The sequence below is a fragment of the Schistocerca serialis genome, chromosome 7, assembly GCF_023864345.2.
Source record: "Schistocerca serialis cubense isolate TAMUIC-IGC-003099 chromosome 7, iqSchSeri2.2, whole genome shotgun sequence".
Classification (NCBI taxonomy): domain Eukaryota; kingdom Metazoa; phylum Arthropoda; class Insecta; order Orthoptera; family Acrididae; genus Schistocerca; species Schistocerca serialis.
Window position 1 is genome coordinate 123,540,501 of NC_064644.1, and position 13,252 is coordinate 123,553,752.

The 13,252-nt window shown below is 43.4% G+C and overlaps 1 protein-coding gene across 5 annotated transcripts in view; it reads right to left on the reverse strand.

The window, feature by feature from the left end:
* LOC126412101 (transcriptional enhancer factor TEF-1) overlaps window positions 1-13,252 on the reverse strand; it is an 802,315-nt gene that overhangs the window by 581,986 nt on the left and 207,077 nt on the right. Inside the window, exon 1 of one of the 5 annotated variants that reach the window (XM_050081522.1) lies at window positions 12,342-12,413. The exons of 3 other annotated variants lie outside the window; for them this stretch is intronic. In XM_050081522.1, the coding sequence (XP_049937479.1) occupies window positions 12,342-12,381 (40 nt within the window). In that variant the 5' untranslated portion in view covers window positions 12,382-12,413. Of the gene's footprint in view, window positions 1-12,341; window positions 12,414-13,252 lie in introns of those variants that run through there. One more of the 5 variants, XM_050081531.1, reaches the window with a different exon arrangement.

Below are 13,252 nucleotides of genomic sequence, written 5' to 3' on the forward strand. Positions count from 1 at the left end.
TGTGTAATTGTGTACATTTCCTAACGAAATATGTCCAAGAAGTTTGTCAACAGCATTTTTCAGCTCTTACGGAAACCTGCTGTGTTGCTGGTAGGGAAAGCTGTATAATGGTGGTGGGAGGTGGGGGAGTTGTTGCGGAAAATAGAGGAGGGAGATATGAGTTACTTGTATGTATGAGACGGGTGCGGTACAGTCCAGAAGGGAAGAGAGAGACCACGATGCGAAGAAACAAAAGACGAAAAGGACAGCGGGGAAAAAGAAGACGAGGCCGACGGAAGAAGGAGACAAATCTGGCCGGACAGGGGACGTAATGACGCGCGCGAGAGGCCACGCTTCGATTCATCGAGTAATGGTCCACGAGAATCGAAGTCGCGGGCCCTTTGTGAAGGACGAGGCTGGGGGCTTGAGAAATCACCTGTCGCGCTTTGATGAAGACGGGGGACTCCCTCCGTTAATAGCGGAAGACTCGCGGCTAATGTGGCCGAAACAAGCGCACAACGCTCGCCAAAAAAGCCGGCAGACACCAGTCTTTCCAAGCAATGAACTTATTCTCTACTTTACGCTTAGTTCCCTCGAGGTGTCGTTGATCTATCTTAATACCTGGTACATTTCAGGGGCTAATGCAGTGACTTACTGTACCTATATTACTAAACGGCAAAAACGGTACAAGGTGCACAATGGATGATGTCTAAGAACTTCCAGGGGCAACAAAGATTTAATTTTCAGTATTTCTTACATTTACTGGCCTAATTTAAAAGAATGAAATACTGTCCTACTCTTTAAGAAGTAATTACGACAGTCATTTTGAAAGTAATATCCGAAGCGGCGTAGCTAATCGAATGTTGCGCGAATATTGAAACGCGCATGCGAACTGACCCCCGGCATGCCTTAATCGTCGAAAGACGCCATTTGTTTTGGTACTGTCGCTGTGTACTGTTACAGAGCCAGTTCAAAATGTTTAAAACAAGTCCCCCGATTGTGCAATACGGTCAGTGATTGGATTTTTGATAGCAAGGAACGTTGCAGCAGCGGAAATTCATCGACAGGTAAGTGAAGTATACGGGCTTAATGAGATGATAGGCAGCTAAGTAGGTGACGGCTTTCAAGGGCGGCCGGGAAAAATGTCCATCATGAACCGCGTTGAGGGCAGCCATCAGTGATCTCAAATGATTTGGTCAAAGCCGAAGATGAAAAGGTTCACAGAGACTGACGATATGCCTCGTGATGACTGGGTGTTGTGTGATGTCCTTAGGTTAGTTAGGTTTAAGTAGTTCTAAGTTCTAGGGGACTGATGACCATAGCTTCTAAGTCCCATAGAGCTCAGAGCCATTTTTTTTATACTGACGATTTAAAATTCCAATTTTAGCACTGGAATTTCTGAATGTGGGTACAACAACTTTGCACAAAATTTTCTCTGGGTCTTTTCACATGACTCCAAACCCTAAACGTCAGTCAATAGAATGATGTAGCATGACATCACCAGTCAAAGTCATTGCCAAGCAGACAATGTCAACGCGCGAGGTTATGGCAATCGTGTTTTATAAGTCATGGAGTGTTGTTAGTGGAGGTTATGGAGCAAGGGATAACAAATGCAATCGCTTACTGCGCTACCCTGCAGGAATTTTGTTGCTGTATGACAACGCCAGATCTCATACCGCCATTCACAGCCAGAATATGATCAGTCTTTTTTTGTGGGAATAGATTTTCAATACACCGTACCAAGCTATTTTCACTTGTTCCGCTACCTAAATGAGTATCTCGGCGACAAGCGCTTCGCAACAGATGACGAGGTGAAAGAAGCACTTGAAGACCGGTTATCCCCAAAGGCGGCGGACATCAATGACTTGGGGATACAAAAGCTTGTAAAACGTTATGACAAATGGTTAAATATGTAGAAAAATAAATAACCGGTTTTTGAAAAATCTGTGGTAGTTTCTGTTTTCTAAGAAATCTGACCCTACTTTCCGAATAATAACCATATGTTAAATGTTAAACACAATGAGCCAAGTAACAAAATTGGAAATTTTGTTTACTTCTTGGGGTAGCGTAACTCGGGGAGCACAGATCACCCAGACTAAATTCATCCAGTAAATTGAGAATGAGAGCACTTAGCGACATCCAACGACCTTTACACGTAATTCCAACCTTTTCGGAACTTTTTTTCGCTGACACCCTCACAAAATAATGAAACAACTACTACATTACTACATTTTCGCTTACTATATTTTCGCTCTTCATGCAGTACAATTTCGACATCAGGCCTGACGTTTCAGTTTATTACTTCTTTACTACTAACTGTATTCGCAACCTATTTTAGAGAGAGTATCCGCATACACCACTAAACGTAGCTCCAAAATGGTATCATTGTACGACATACAGTATGGGAGAAATTTTTTACATGGGAGTTCGATTCTTTAAAAAAAAATGGGAGTACGAGAGGGTTAACTGGTTGTTTCTATTTGCTTAGAAAACAACTAAAATCTTGTTAATACGCCACAAACGCACATCGGGCAAAAAATTAGTCACAACCAGTAGACATGGCGCTCGTAGCGTGTAACACTACCTCTGGTCCTCATAATCACTTCAATCCAGTGATTTTTTTCATGAACGCCATATCCAGACGAGGCCATATACTGCCGATTTTATCCCGCAGAGTTACCGAACTGCTTGAGTGATGACTTTTTTTGCTTCTTCCATAGTCTGATACACACCCAGAAATTTTCTGTGGGATTAAAATCGGGTGTTTCAGCAGGCCTATTGTGGTGTGACAAGGCAATCTGAGCGTTCAGTCACACACGGAACGTATACTTGCCTCCTTGTGGACGAGGCTGTCATCCTGGAATATGAGAGTGTCCATAGCACGCAAATCGTGAACACGCAGGACAAAACGTGGTCACGGAGGATATTAAAATAATCATCCTGGTTCATGTTCACGGCACTCTGAATGCCTGGCTCCAAGTCATAGTATGGAAACCCGTCGAAAACATCTCAGAACAGCCTTCGACTTGAATTACACGCTCCGCACACTAGCCTTAACGCCCCCTCCTCGCCTGTACTACAGGGTGTATACGACCCGGAACAACCGGGAGATCCGGGAAAAACCAGGGAATTTTTTCATCCGGGAGAAAACCGGGATAAACCCAGGAATTTTTCGGAATTCCGGGAATTTTTCATTGTTTTAGTTTTCAGTTAAGTTTTTGTGATTTTGATGGGTAAGAACCAATACTCTAACAGAGGATATTACTGTATCCTGCTTCTGCAGAATAATACTGCAGCAACAAAACATGAACGAGAGAAAAAAAACGAAAATAAAACTTAAGTCGCAAAGGAAATACGCCATATACAACAATAAAACACAGTGCTCATACAAGCGTTTGCCAACTGCAAAGCGTGTCAAAGGCTTTGGGAAGACTATGCAGTGCTTCCTAGCAACAAATTGTCTCCGATGAGCGTGACGGGACCACTGTTTACTTTAGATTCGTTTGAGCAGTTGCGGGCGGGTTCTTGTGCATGTGCAGTCGAGTCGCGTATGAGAAGTACCTTCTCCCGCTTCTAGCTACAGACGTGTGGTAGGGCGCCACTATCTAATATTGCCTCGGTTCGGAAATATCGGCGACCCGGGGCTGATCCACAGAGCAGTGAGTTTTAGTGGCTAGTCTCAACGTGGCCCGTGTTTACGTTTAGTGATTTTGCAGTTTCCTCTTTATTTATTGCTCTCACATTAAATGAAAACAAAACGGATATCTATGGCCGTGAGCTATCAAATGAATAAAGATACGTTCGCATAATTACGGAAGGCTAAAATATGTTAGTAGTTTCAGGTTTTATCTCCACCTTTATGACAGTCAAGCATTAATCGCCTTGCAGAACAATGAAGTTATTTTTGTCGGTTTGCTAAAGAAATTTGGCTCTTATTAATCTTTCCCGCTGGGGCAGTCAATTTAATTGAAACGAAGTGTTTAATTCCATACTATGGGCTAGTTTCAACTGTTCGCTGCATTTCAAAGTGCATGTTTTCATCTTCTAGCACGTATGGCATTATGCCATAATAAAGAACCAAACATGAGATAATACAGTACCGGTACTCAAGAAATTTTACATCCGAATCTGGACATACGAATGTGCACTTTAAGCCGAATTACGCATTTTAATATGGTTCACGAAATTCCGATGTTCTTGGAGTATTCTCTGATGTCTTGTTTCTTTTATGACATAGTGTAACATCATCTAATGTTTTACACTTACGAACATACGGGTTTCCTGCAGCATCGTAGCTGCACAAGCGCGGTGACGCCTGTTTCTGGCGCTGTCTGGCAACTACTGAAACGAACCTATTTCTAACAGGCCACGGGAAAATATTGCGAATGATTGTTTGAAAAGCGTTACTTTCAAAGTAAATTTCCTTTTATGCAAGATGAATTATGTGCGAAAATGTACAATGAATTTCTTAAATCACAGAGCGTTTGACTCTCATTTAAGAAACAAGTTCTTGATGACGTATATTTAGAAAAATTTCGAACTCAGAAGATCAGACATTTATGTCTTTATTAAAAATTTTACTGACACATTTGTGCGATGTACCGTGTAAGACGCGCATAAAAATCAACATTATATGTGAAAGCTTAGCTTCTCTTGCAGCTTATTAATCTTCGAGACCAATATTGTATAAAGCTTTGCTGTTCTTGTAGTAACGTGGTGTATATTAATTTAAACCATTAACTTTTCCTATTTGTGTGTACGCGCTACTTAACAGTGATATTGCTATTGGCTGACTACATCACGTATCCTAAGCTAAAACATCCGCTGTCATCGGCTGGTGAGATCACGTGACGAGCTATGACTGGCTACAAAAGCGCATTGCAATCTTTATTTCAATGCTTCGGAAAGTAACATGCGGCGTTAGGTGGAATTTAAATTTACACTTTCGTAACACGAAAATATGCAGCGTACATGTTGCTGCACATCAAAGATCTTTCCAAAACGGTTTTTTAAAAATATATAGTGTGTTTGGTTTTCTAAAGGTCCGGGAAGTCCTACACGGATGTATAAAACCATAACCATTCAAAGGACTGATAAGTTTTACAGTTCCGAGGAAAAGTATACTGTCACTTAACACGGAAAAAGTGCATTTTCACCCGGGAGAAAGTGTAATTTTAACTGGGAAATCCGAGAAAAACCCGGGATTTTTTTTTTCTTGTCCGCGTATACACCCTGTACTACTGCTGCTACTACTACTATTACTACTACTACTACTACTACTCACACTAGTTTTATGTTTTAATTCGTTTCAAAGCAACAAAAAGCCAAATGCGACTCATGAGATTTTTCAAAGTGCCTTTAGAACGTGTAAACGGTGGTTAGAAATTCTCGTCCAACATTCAATAACCCTTGTAAACTTTCACTGATGAAGGAAAGGAAAGGTAATACTCATGACTGATCGTTGGTATATAGGACTAAAAGAAGTTGGATCAAGCGAAACAAAGGAAAGTCGATTTATGTACGCGCGTGGTTTGATCAGTTTGGTATATTTCCATGAGAGAATGGAACATTTTTTCGCACCTTCATGGTTGGTAAGCTTGATTATTGCATGGATCACATAAATAATTTCAACGACATACAGTGTACACTTCATGTTGACACCCGTCTGGCCGGCCGGGGTGGTCGAGCGGTTCTAGGCGCTACAGTCTGGAACCGCGCGACCGCTACAGTCGCAGGTTCGAATCCTGCCCTGGGCATGGGTGTGTGTGATGTCCTTAGGTTAGTTAGGTCAGAGTAGTTCTAGGGGACTGATGACCTCAGAAGTTAAGTCCCATAGTGCTTAGAGCCATTTTTTGAACACCCGTCTGATTTGGCGAGTGTGGCGACTGCGATTGAAAATGGAGAAAACCGACTTTCGTGCTGTCATTAAACATTTCCATTTGAAGAGTAGGACTGGAGCACAAATTGAAACAGAACTGGGTGAAGTTCACGCGGACTCTCCACAATTATTGAAGACCATTTTTGGATTAATGAGTTCAAGCTTCGTCGGTCAAGCACCAAAGATGAAGCACACTCCGGTCGTCCAACTGAGTTCACCACAAAGTGGTGACAAAACCCATTATATCGTAATACAAGACCGGTGAATAAAAATTCGTGAGATTGCTAAGACTTCAGGCATCTCAGCTGAGCGAGTGCAGTAAGTCCTGCACGGAGAATTATCTTTGAAAAAGTTGCATGCGAGGTGGATGCCGTGATTGCTCGAAGTCGACCAAAAGGGCATCCAGCACAACAGTTCAACACAACAGCTGGCTGTTAATGAAACTTGGGTCCATCATTACACAACAGAATCAATATGGCAGTCAAAAGAATGGACAAAGGCTGGTGAAAGTAAAATCCATTTTGTCAGCTGGTAAGGTGATGGTCACTGTTTTGTGGGATTCCCAAGAAATAACCCTCACTGATTACTTGAAAAAAGGCATAACCATGACTGGAACCTACTATGCTTAATTATTGGATCGTTTGAAACTTGTGTTGGTTGGAAAACGACCAAGGTAGGCATGTACTCTTTTACCAGGATAATACAGCATCCCACACATCAGCGATAATAATGGCGAAAGTGCATAAATTTGGCTTTGAATTGATTCCTCATCCAAACTTTTCACCAGACTTGGGCCCAAGTGACTTCTTCCTGTTCCCTAACGTGAAACTTGGGCTTGCTGGGAAGAGACTTTCATCAGAGGAGGACGTGATAGTTGCAGTCAACGAGTATTTTTCTGCGTCTCACAGATGAAAAAGCTCGAGGATCTCTGGAACAAATGTATAATTCCTTAAAGACAAATGTGTGAAATTTTACGGGACTTAACTGCTAAGGTCATCAGTCCCTAAGCTTACACACTACTTAACCTAAATTATCCGAAGGACAAACACACACACCCATGCCCGAGGGAGGACTCGAACCTCCGCCGGGACCAGCCGCACAAATTCCTCAAAGGAGACTATGTCGGGAAGTAAGGTGGATTGTTAACGAAACATTCTCCTGGCTTTTTTTACCAGGTTTATCAAACCACCCTTATGTGTAAAAGATGAACAGCAGATGGGCACACATACGTCTTGCCACTGACGGACGAATCATCCTATCCGACCAAAGGTTTGGGGTCTTGTGGAGGTGGTATCTGTAAGCACCGGCGCAGCTGAATACAATAACGGGCCCATTCCGTATTTCGGCAGAGGTTAACTGTGCACCAGACAAGGGCGATGCTGGAGAAGCAGTGACAAAGGCCGCTTCCCGGACCAAACAGGTGCACCTGGTGTGTACAAAGCACTCCAGCCGGCGTGTCTTTTTAGGGCAGCTCAGATCGGCTGCTAGCCCGCGGGTCAGCTCACACCAACAGCCGGTACGGCACGCTATTCCCGCACAGCACACCCCAAGCAGCAGTTGTTGGCCTTGCAGTGTCGTACAAAAAATGACATTCGGTTACGTTCTCTGTGTAGAATATGGAAGGCCTGGAGACCTGAGTGCAAACACTCCCTTGTCGTATTATAGAAGCACAAAAGAACTATAGCCATATATATTCTGCACCATGAAAGGTCCTGGAAAGCATCTGACACAGAGACACACGGCTGACACAACGAAGGTCCGATCGTACATGAGTAGCTTAAAGACTTTTTAAGTAGTACGTTGTCCCGCATGGTGACTGTTCATCGGAGATCCCATGTGTCGCCCAGGAGGGCCCCAGGCAACTATGATGTTACTGCTCTTGTTATCTATATATCTATATACATAATACAGTGGCCGACTAATAGCTCATCTTCAAAGGAGACTGCGTACCGAATGCTTGTGCGATCTATTCATGAATGCTGATAGTGTTTGGACCCCCCCCCCCCCCCCCCCCCAAGGTCGGGTTAATGGAAAACGTCGAAGCATTTCGGAGATGTGTTAGTAGAGTTGTTACCGGCATGTTCGGTAACACATGAGTATTAAGGAACTACTCCGTGAATTAAAATGGGAATCACTGGAGGGAAGAAGGTATGCTTTTCGCGAAACACTGTTGAGAAAGTTTGGAGAAACGGCGTTTGGGACAGGTTGCAAAACGATCCTACTACTACGAAAATACACCTTGTGTAAACAGCGCCAAGATATATCGGCTTGAACGGAAGCGTATATACACTTTTTCTGCTTCGCTTCATTTGCAAGTGGAAAATGACAGGGAATTACTAATAATGGTACAAAGTACCCCCCACCACGCTCCGTATGGTAGCTTGCAAAGTACATACACTATCTGACCCCAAAAAGATACGTTTTTCACATTAGGTGATTTGTGCTGCCACCTACTGCCAGGTGCTCCACATCAGCGACCTCAGTAGTCATTAGACATTGTGAGAGCATAATGGGCGCTCCGCGGAACTCGCGGACTTCGGACGTGGTCAGGTGATTGGTGTCACTTGTGTCATACGTCTGTACGCGAGATTTCCACACTCGTAAACATCCGAGGTCCACTGTCTCCGATATGATAGCGAAGTGGAAACTTGAAGGGACACGTACAGCACAGGAGCGAAGAGGCGACCTCGTCTGTTGACTTACAGATATCGCCGACAGTTGAAAAGGGTCGTAATGTGTAATGGACATCTATACAGACCATCACACAGGAATTCCAAACTGAATCAGGATCCACTGCAAGTACTATGACGGTTAGGCAGGAGGTGATAAAACTTTGATTTCATGGTCGAGTGCCTGCTCATAAGCCGCACACCGAGCCAGTAAATGCTCGCTTGGTGTAAGGAGCGTTAACATTGGACGATTGAACAGTGGAAAAACGTTGTGTGGAGTGACGAATCACGGTACAAAATGTGACGATCCGATGGTAGGGTGTGGGAATGACGAATGCCCGGTGAACGTCATTTACCAGCGTGTGTAGTGCCAATAGTAAAATTTGGAGGCGGTAGTGTTATGGTGCGATCGTGCTTTTCATGGAGGGGGCAGTCCGCCCCGGTAGCTGAGTGGTCAGCGTGACAGATTGTCAATCCTAAGGGCCCGGGTTCGTTTCCCGGCTGGGTCGGAGATTTTCTCCGCTCAGGGACTGGGTGTTGTGTTGTCCTAATCATCATCATTTCATCCCCATCGACGCGCAGGTCGCCGAAGTGGCGTCAAATCGAAAGATCTGCACCAGGCGAACGGTCTACCCGACGGGAGGCCCTAGCCACACGACATTTCATTTCATTTCATGGAGGGGGCTTGCACCCCTTGTTGTTTGCGTGGCACTATCGCAGCACAGCCCTACACTGACGTTTTAAGCACCTTCTTGGTTCACCCTTTTGAAGATCAATTCGGGGATGGCGATTACATCTTTCAACACAATCGAGCACCTGTTCACAATGCACGGCCTGTGGCGGAGTGATTACAGGACAGTAACATATCTGTAATGGACTGGCCTGCACTGAGTCTGACCTGAATCCTATAGAACACCTGTGGGATGTTTTGGAACGCCGACTTCGTGCCAGGCCTCACCGACCGACATCGATACCTCTCCTCAGTGCAGCATTCCGTGAAGATTGGGCTGCCATTCCCCAAGAAACCTCCAGCACCTGATTGAACGTATGCCTGCGAGAGTGGAAGCCGTCATCAAGGCTAAGAGTGGGCCAACACCATATTGAATTCCAGCATTATCGATGGAGGGGGGCCATGAACTTTTTCAGCCAGATGTCCGGATACTTTTGATCACATAGTGTATGTAGATCACTGTTTATTCCTGTGGACCGATGATCATCGTAGTGTCAATAAAATGAACTACTATACCCTTAATTTTTACCGCTTTTGCAACACGGTGATGAGAACGAAGATACATATTTTCTACAGGTACTAATTTTTTTTAACAGTGCGACTGCATTTTATGGTTTTCTGTGTTTCATGGTTCACCAAGTGATTCGACCGAGCGAAGTCCATCCGATTCAAATCGCGAACGATCCGCGGAACTGGCCGTTAGATGAATGCGAAGGGCGACTCCTCAATCCAAAGTTGACTTCTGACGGCTGCGATATTGTTGTATATCGATGTTGAATTGTTAAAACAATTATTACTTTCTCTGTACTTAAGATCCATTATTTTTAGCAAACGTGAAATTGATATTTGCGTGTACACACGTACCACAGATTGGGATACAAGAGCAGAGCGTACGTGTTTTAAGTTTGAAAGAAATATCAAAGTAACACACTGGCAGTGAGAGCAAAAAAGAGCGCTGCAGTTAACAAGCATGCCGAAGTTCCAAATCGATCCTGGAAAAAAGTGGAAATTGAATCTTTCAGTCAAAGTGAAGAATGCATTACAGGATGGCCAATGGATTCCGAATAATCACTACCAAAAATCACTTCTTTGGCTATAGAGTTACTCTTTCGAAGCGAAAAAGCCTGAGGGTAAAGCAGCTGCAGTTATTTAAATACGAACTTTTATATCCAAGGACACAAGGATATGATTAACAATTTTTAATGAGATCAGAGAAGACATAATGCGGATTACAGCTCAAGGCAGCTCAATAATGTTATTTAATACCATTAATAGATGAGTGAGGATCAAACACTGATATCAAATGTCACTGACTCCACGAAGCAAAGCAGTAAGAGGCTGCGCTAGCCCCAATGCTCCATGGGATGCTGAATTTAAATACATCAATTGAGGACATCGTCCCCTTGAAAAAGCAGTGCACCGCAGATACAAAGCACACGAGACTTCTGTAGCTTCCAGCAACAGGTAATTACTGCAAAAGGGCGGCTGGTATTTCAAGGAGGGAACAGCTATCTTTTTTTCATAATTTCACTTCCCTGTCCTCATGCCTCCCCCCCCCCCCCCTCCCCCTACACGACCAACCTGAAATATTCTCTGAGACATTGATAAACAGACTCGTATCTTTAGCATTTCATGTAACGAAGAAGGTGTTTTTAACTGCTGTCTCAACTCCGAAGGTTACTAGCACCAGATTACACACTTGGCCAAAGGTAGCGAGAATGCCTTACCATCTCGTATGAGTACATGACGTAACCTGAACCGAATGAACTGCACGAAGTTCAATAATGGATTTACCAAAAGATCTGCACATACCTCAGTCCACCGAAAATCTCAAGCACAGTCTAAATGAAGTACTTTTATTGTAATGGCAGAATAAGCCATCTTCGTGTAAAATTTACGTTCGGTACGTACAGTGTGCGAAGTTCAAATGGCCTTATGCACCTTTCCTTGCTAAGCCTAATACAATAAAATTTTAATACAGAAAGAAAAACTCAGCGCATTGTAAGAGATGGTAAGTATTAATTCGAATATTCTCCTTAATGACTAGTTTTTATTTCGTTCCGTCGAAGTTTTAAAACCAGTCATCTCATGAAATTGTTTTTGCGCTTTGCGCTGTAAACTCAGATGTATGGCTATCACCCGCACCAGCTGATGTTATTCTGAACTGTCCGGACAAAGACTTTTTAGACCCCAGAAGACATAACGCTGACGTGTTATCACCACCTCTAGCCCTCACAAATGGCCTCAATTCGGCCAGGAAGACACTCCCCAAGTTTCTTTAGGTGTGACATCTCCAGCTGAAGCCACTCACTGATGATCAGATCCCGCACAGATAACCAAAGTCGTGACTCGTCGGACCAGTCCACCCCTCCAGTCAGATACTGGCAAATTTCTGCGTTGTTTGGCCTACTGAAGACGTGAGGGTCCCTTTTGCTAGGGACCCGACTCCAAAATTCCATTGCATGCAGTTCCCTTCGCAATATCCGTTCGATAACCGGTAGAGATGGACCCGCATTCACTGTTACCAACAATTTCTGTCGGGTTTGAAACCGATTGTCACAGACAAGATGGGACACTCGTCACCGTATCTGTCTGTTAGGGACTGTTCGTGTCCACCGCTTTTATGCCGTTTTACATAGTTGCCAATGGTACACCGTTCCTTGTCCGCACTCTGGACAGTTGTTCATACACCTACAAATCTGTCAGCTTCGTTCGCGGTGCGGTCATGAGCACGCCCGGAACACGACACTCCATTCTGTCATGACTTCGTACCGACCCCCTCCTGCGCTGATACCGTTCACCCGACTAGTACAAACACAACACTTCACTGTCATGGAGAGTCACATGACTGCCAATTCTGTATCATCTACAGCGTTCCAAAGTGACGAATGTGCAATTTTAAGCGGACGATTAATATTTTGACGGTTGGCTTACACGACTCCAATTCCTTGCAGCACCGAACATACGTTCCATATCAACAGACTTATTGGTTGATTAGACCTGTCGACATAATTATGATAAGGAAGTCTGGGTGAAATACTGTCTAAATAGAAGAAGTATTTTTTCACGTATCACAGACAGTTACCTTTTTCACTTATCATAGGCAGCCACTGCTCAATGTGCATATCTCTCACGTGGTCATCAACTACTCACCTGAAACACAAAACAAATAACCCAATCACATACATGAAATTGAAGGCAACTTAAAAAAGGTCATAGTACATTATAATTTACAATGTTAAAAACAGATTTAAATGTGTTGTCAAGAAACATTTTTTTTTTCCAAAATATAACAAGGTTGCAGACTGGTTATTACCATCAGTTACAAGTTTCTCGTAGCATTCATGCGTCCCGTGGAGGACACATCGGTCATTCGTGAAAGACTAAAGGAACTTTGATCCTCTACGTAATTGTGAAGTCTGTCAAGGCTATATAAACATTGATGTTATCGATATTCCCTTGTAAAATTGGCTTGTTCTTCTGAAAATAAAGACTTTGTAGTCCTACTCGCAAATTAAAATTCACCCAAAGTTTCTACCTTCATTAATGTGTGAAACTGGATGAACCTTTCCGGAACAAACCGACTGATGATGCATATCCTTACTGTAAAATTTACCAGAGACATAGTATTATTGGATTATGTCAATTTTAATGCTTCACAGTATGTGATGAGAGTGGCACGCCTAGCAGACCAATACGTATATATTTAGTCGCCCGTAAAATGATAGAATTACCGAAACTTGTCGTAATCAGTAAATCCGTATTTAAATGTTAAGACGAATCAGTCCCAAGAACAGACTCACCATCATCACTGTCGGAATCACTTTAAAACACTGGCACCTTACGCATCTCCACAGGTCTAATCTTATCACTGTCACTCGAATCCTCCTCCAGAGTCATTCAACAGACACCCGGCTCTTCGTTTTCTAGGAACATCTAAATAATCATCGCCAAAAAGCTCCTGAATTATTTCAGATTCGTTCAGTTCCTTCTGTT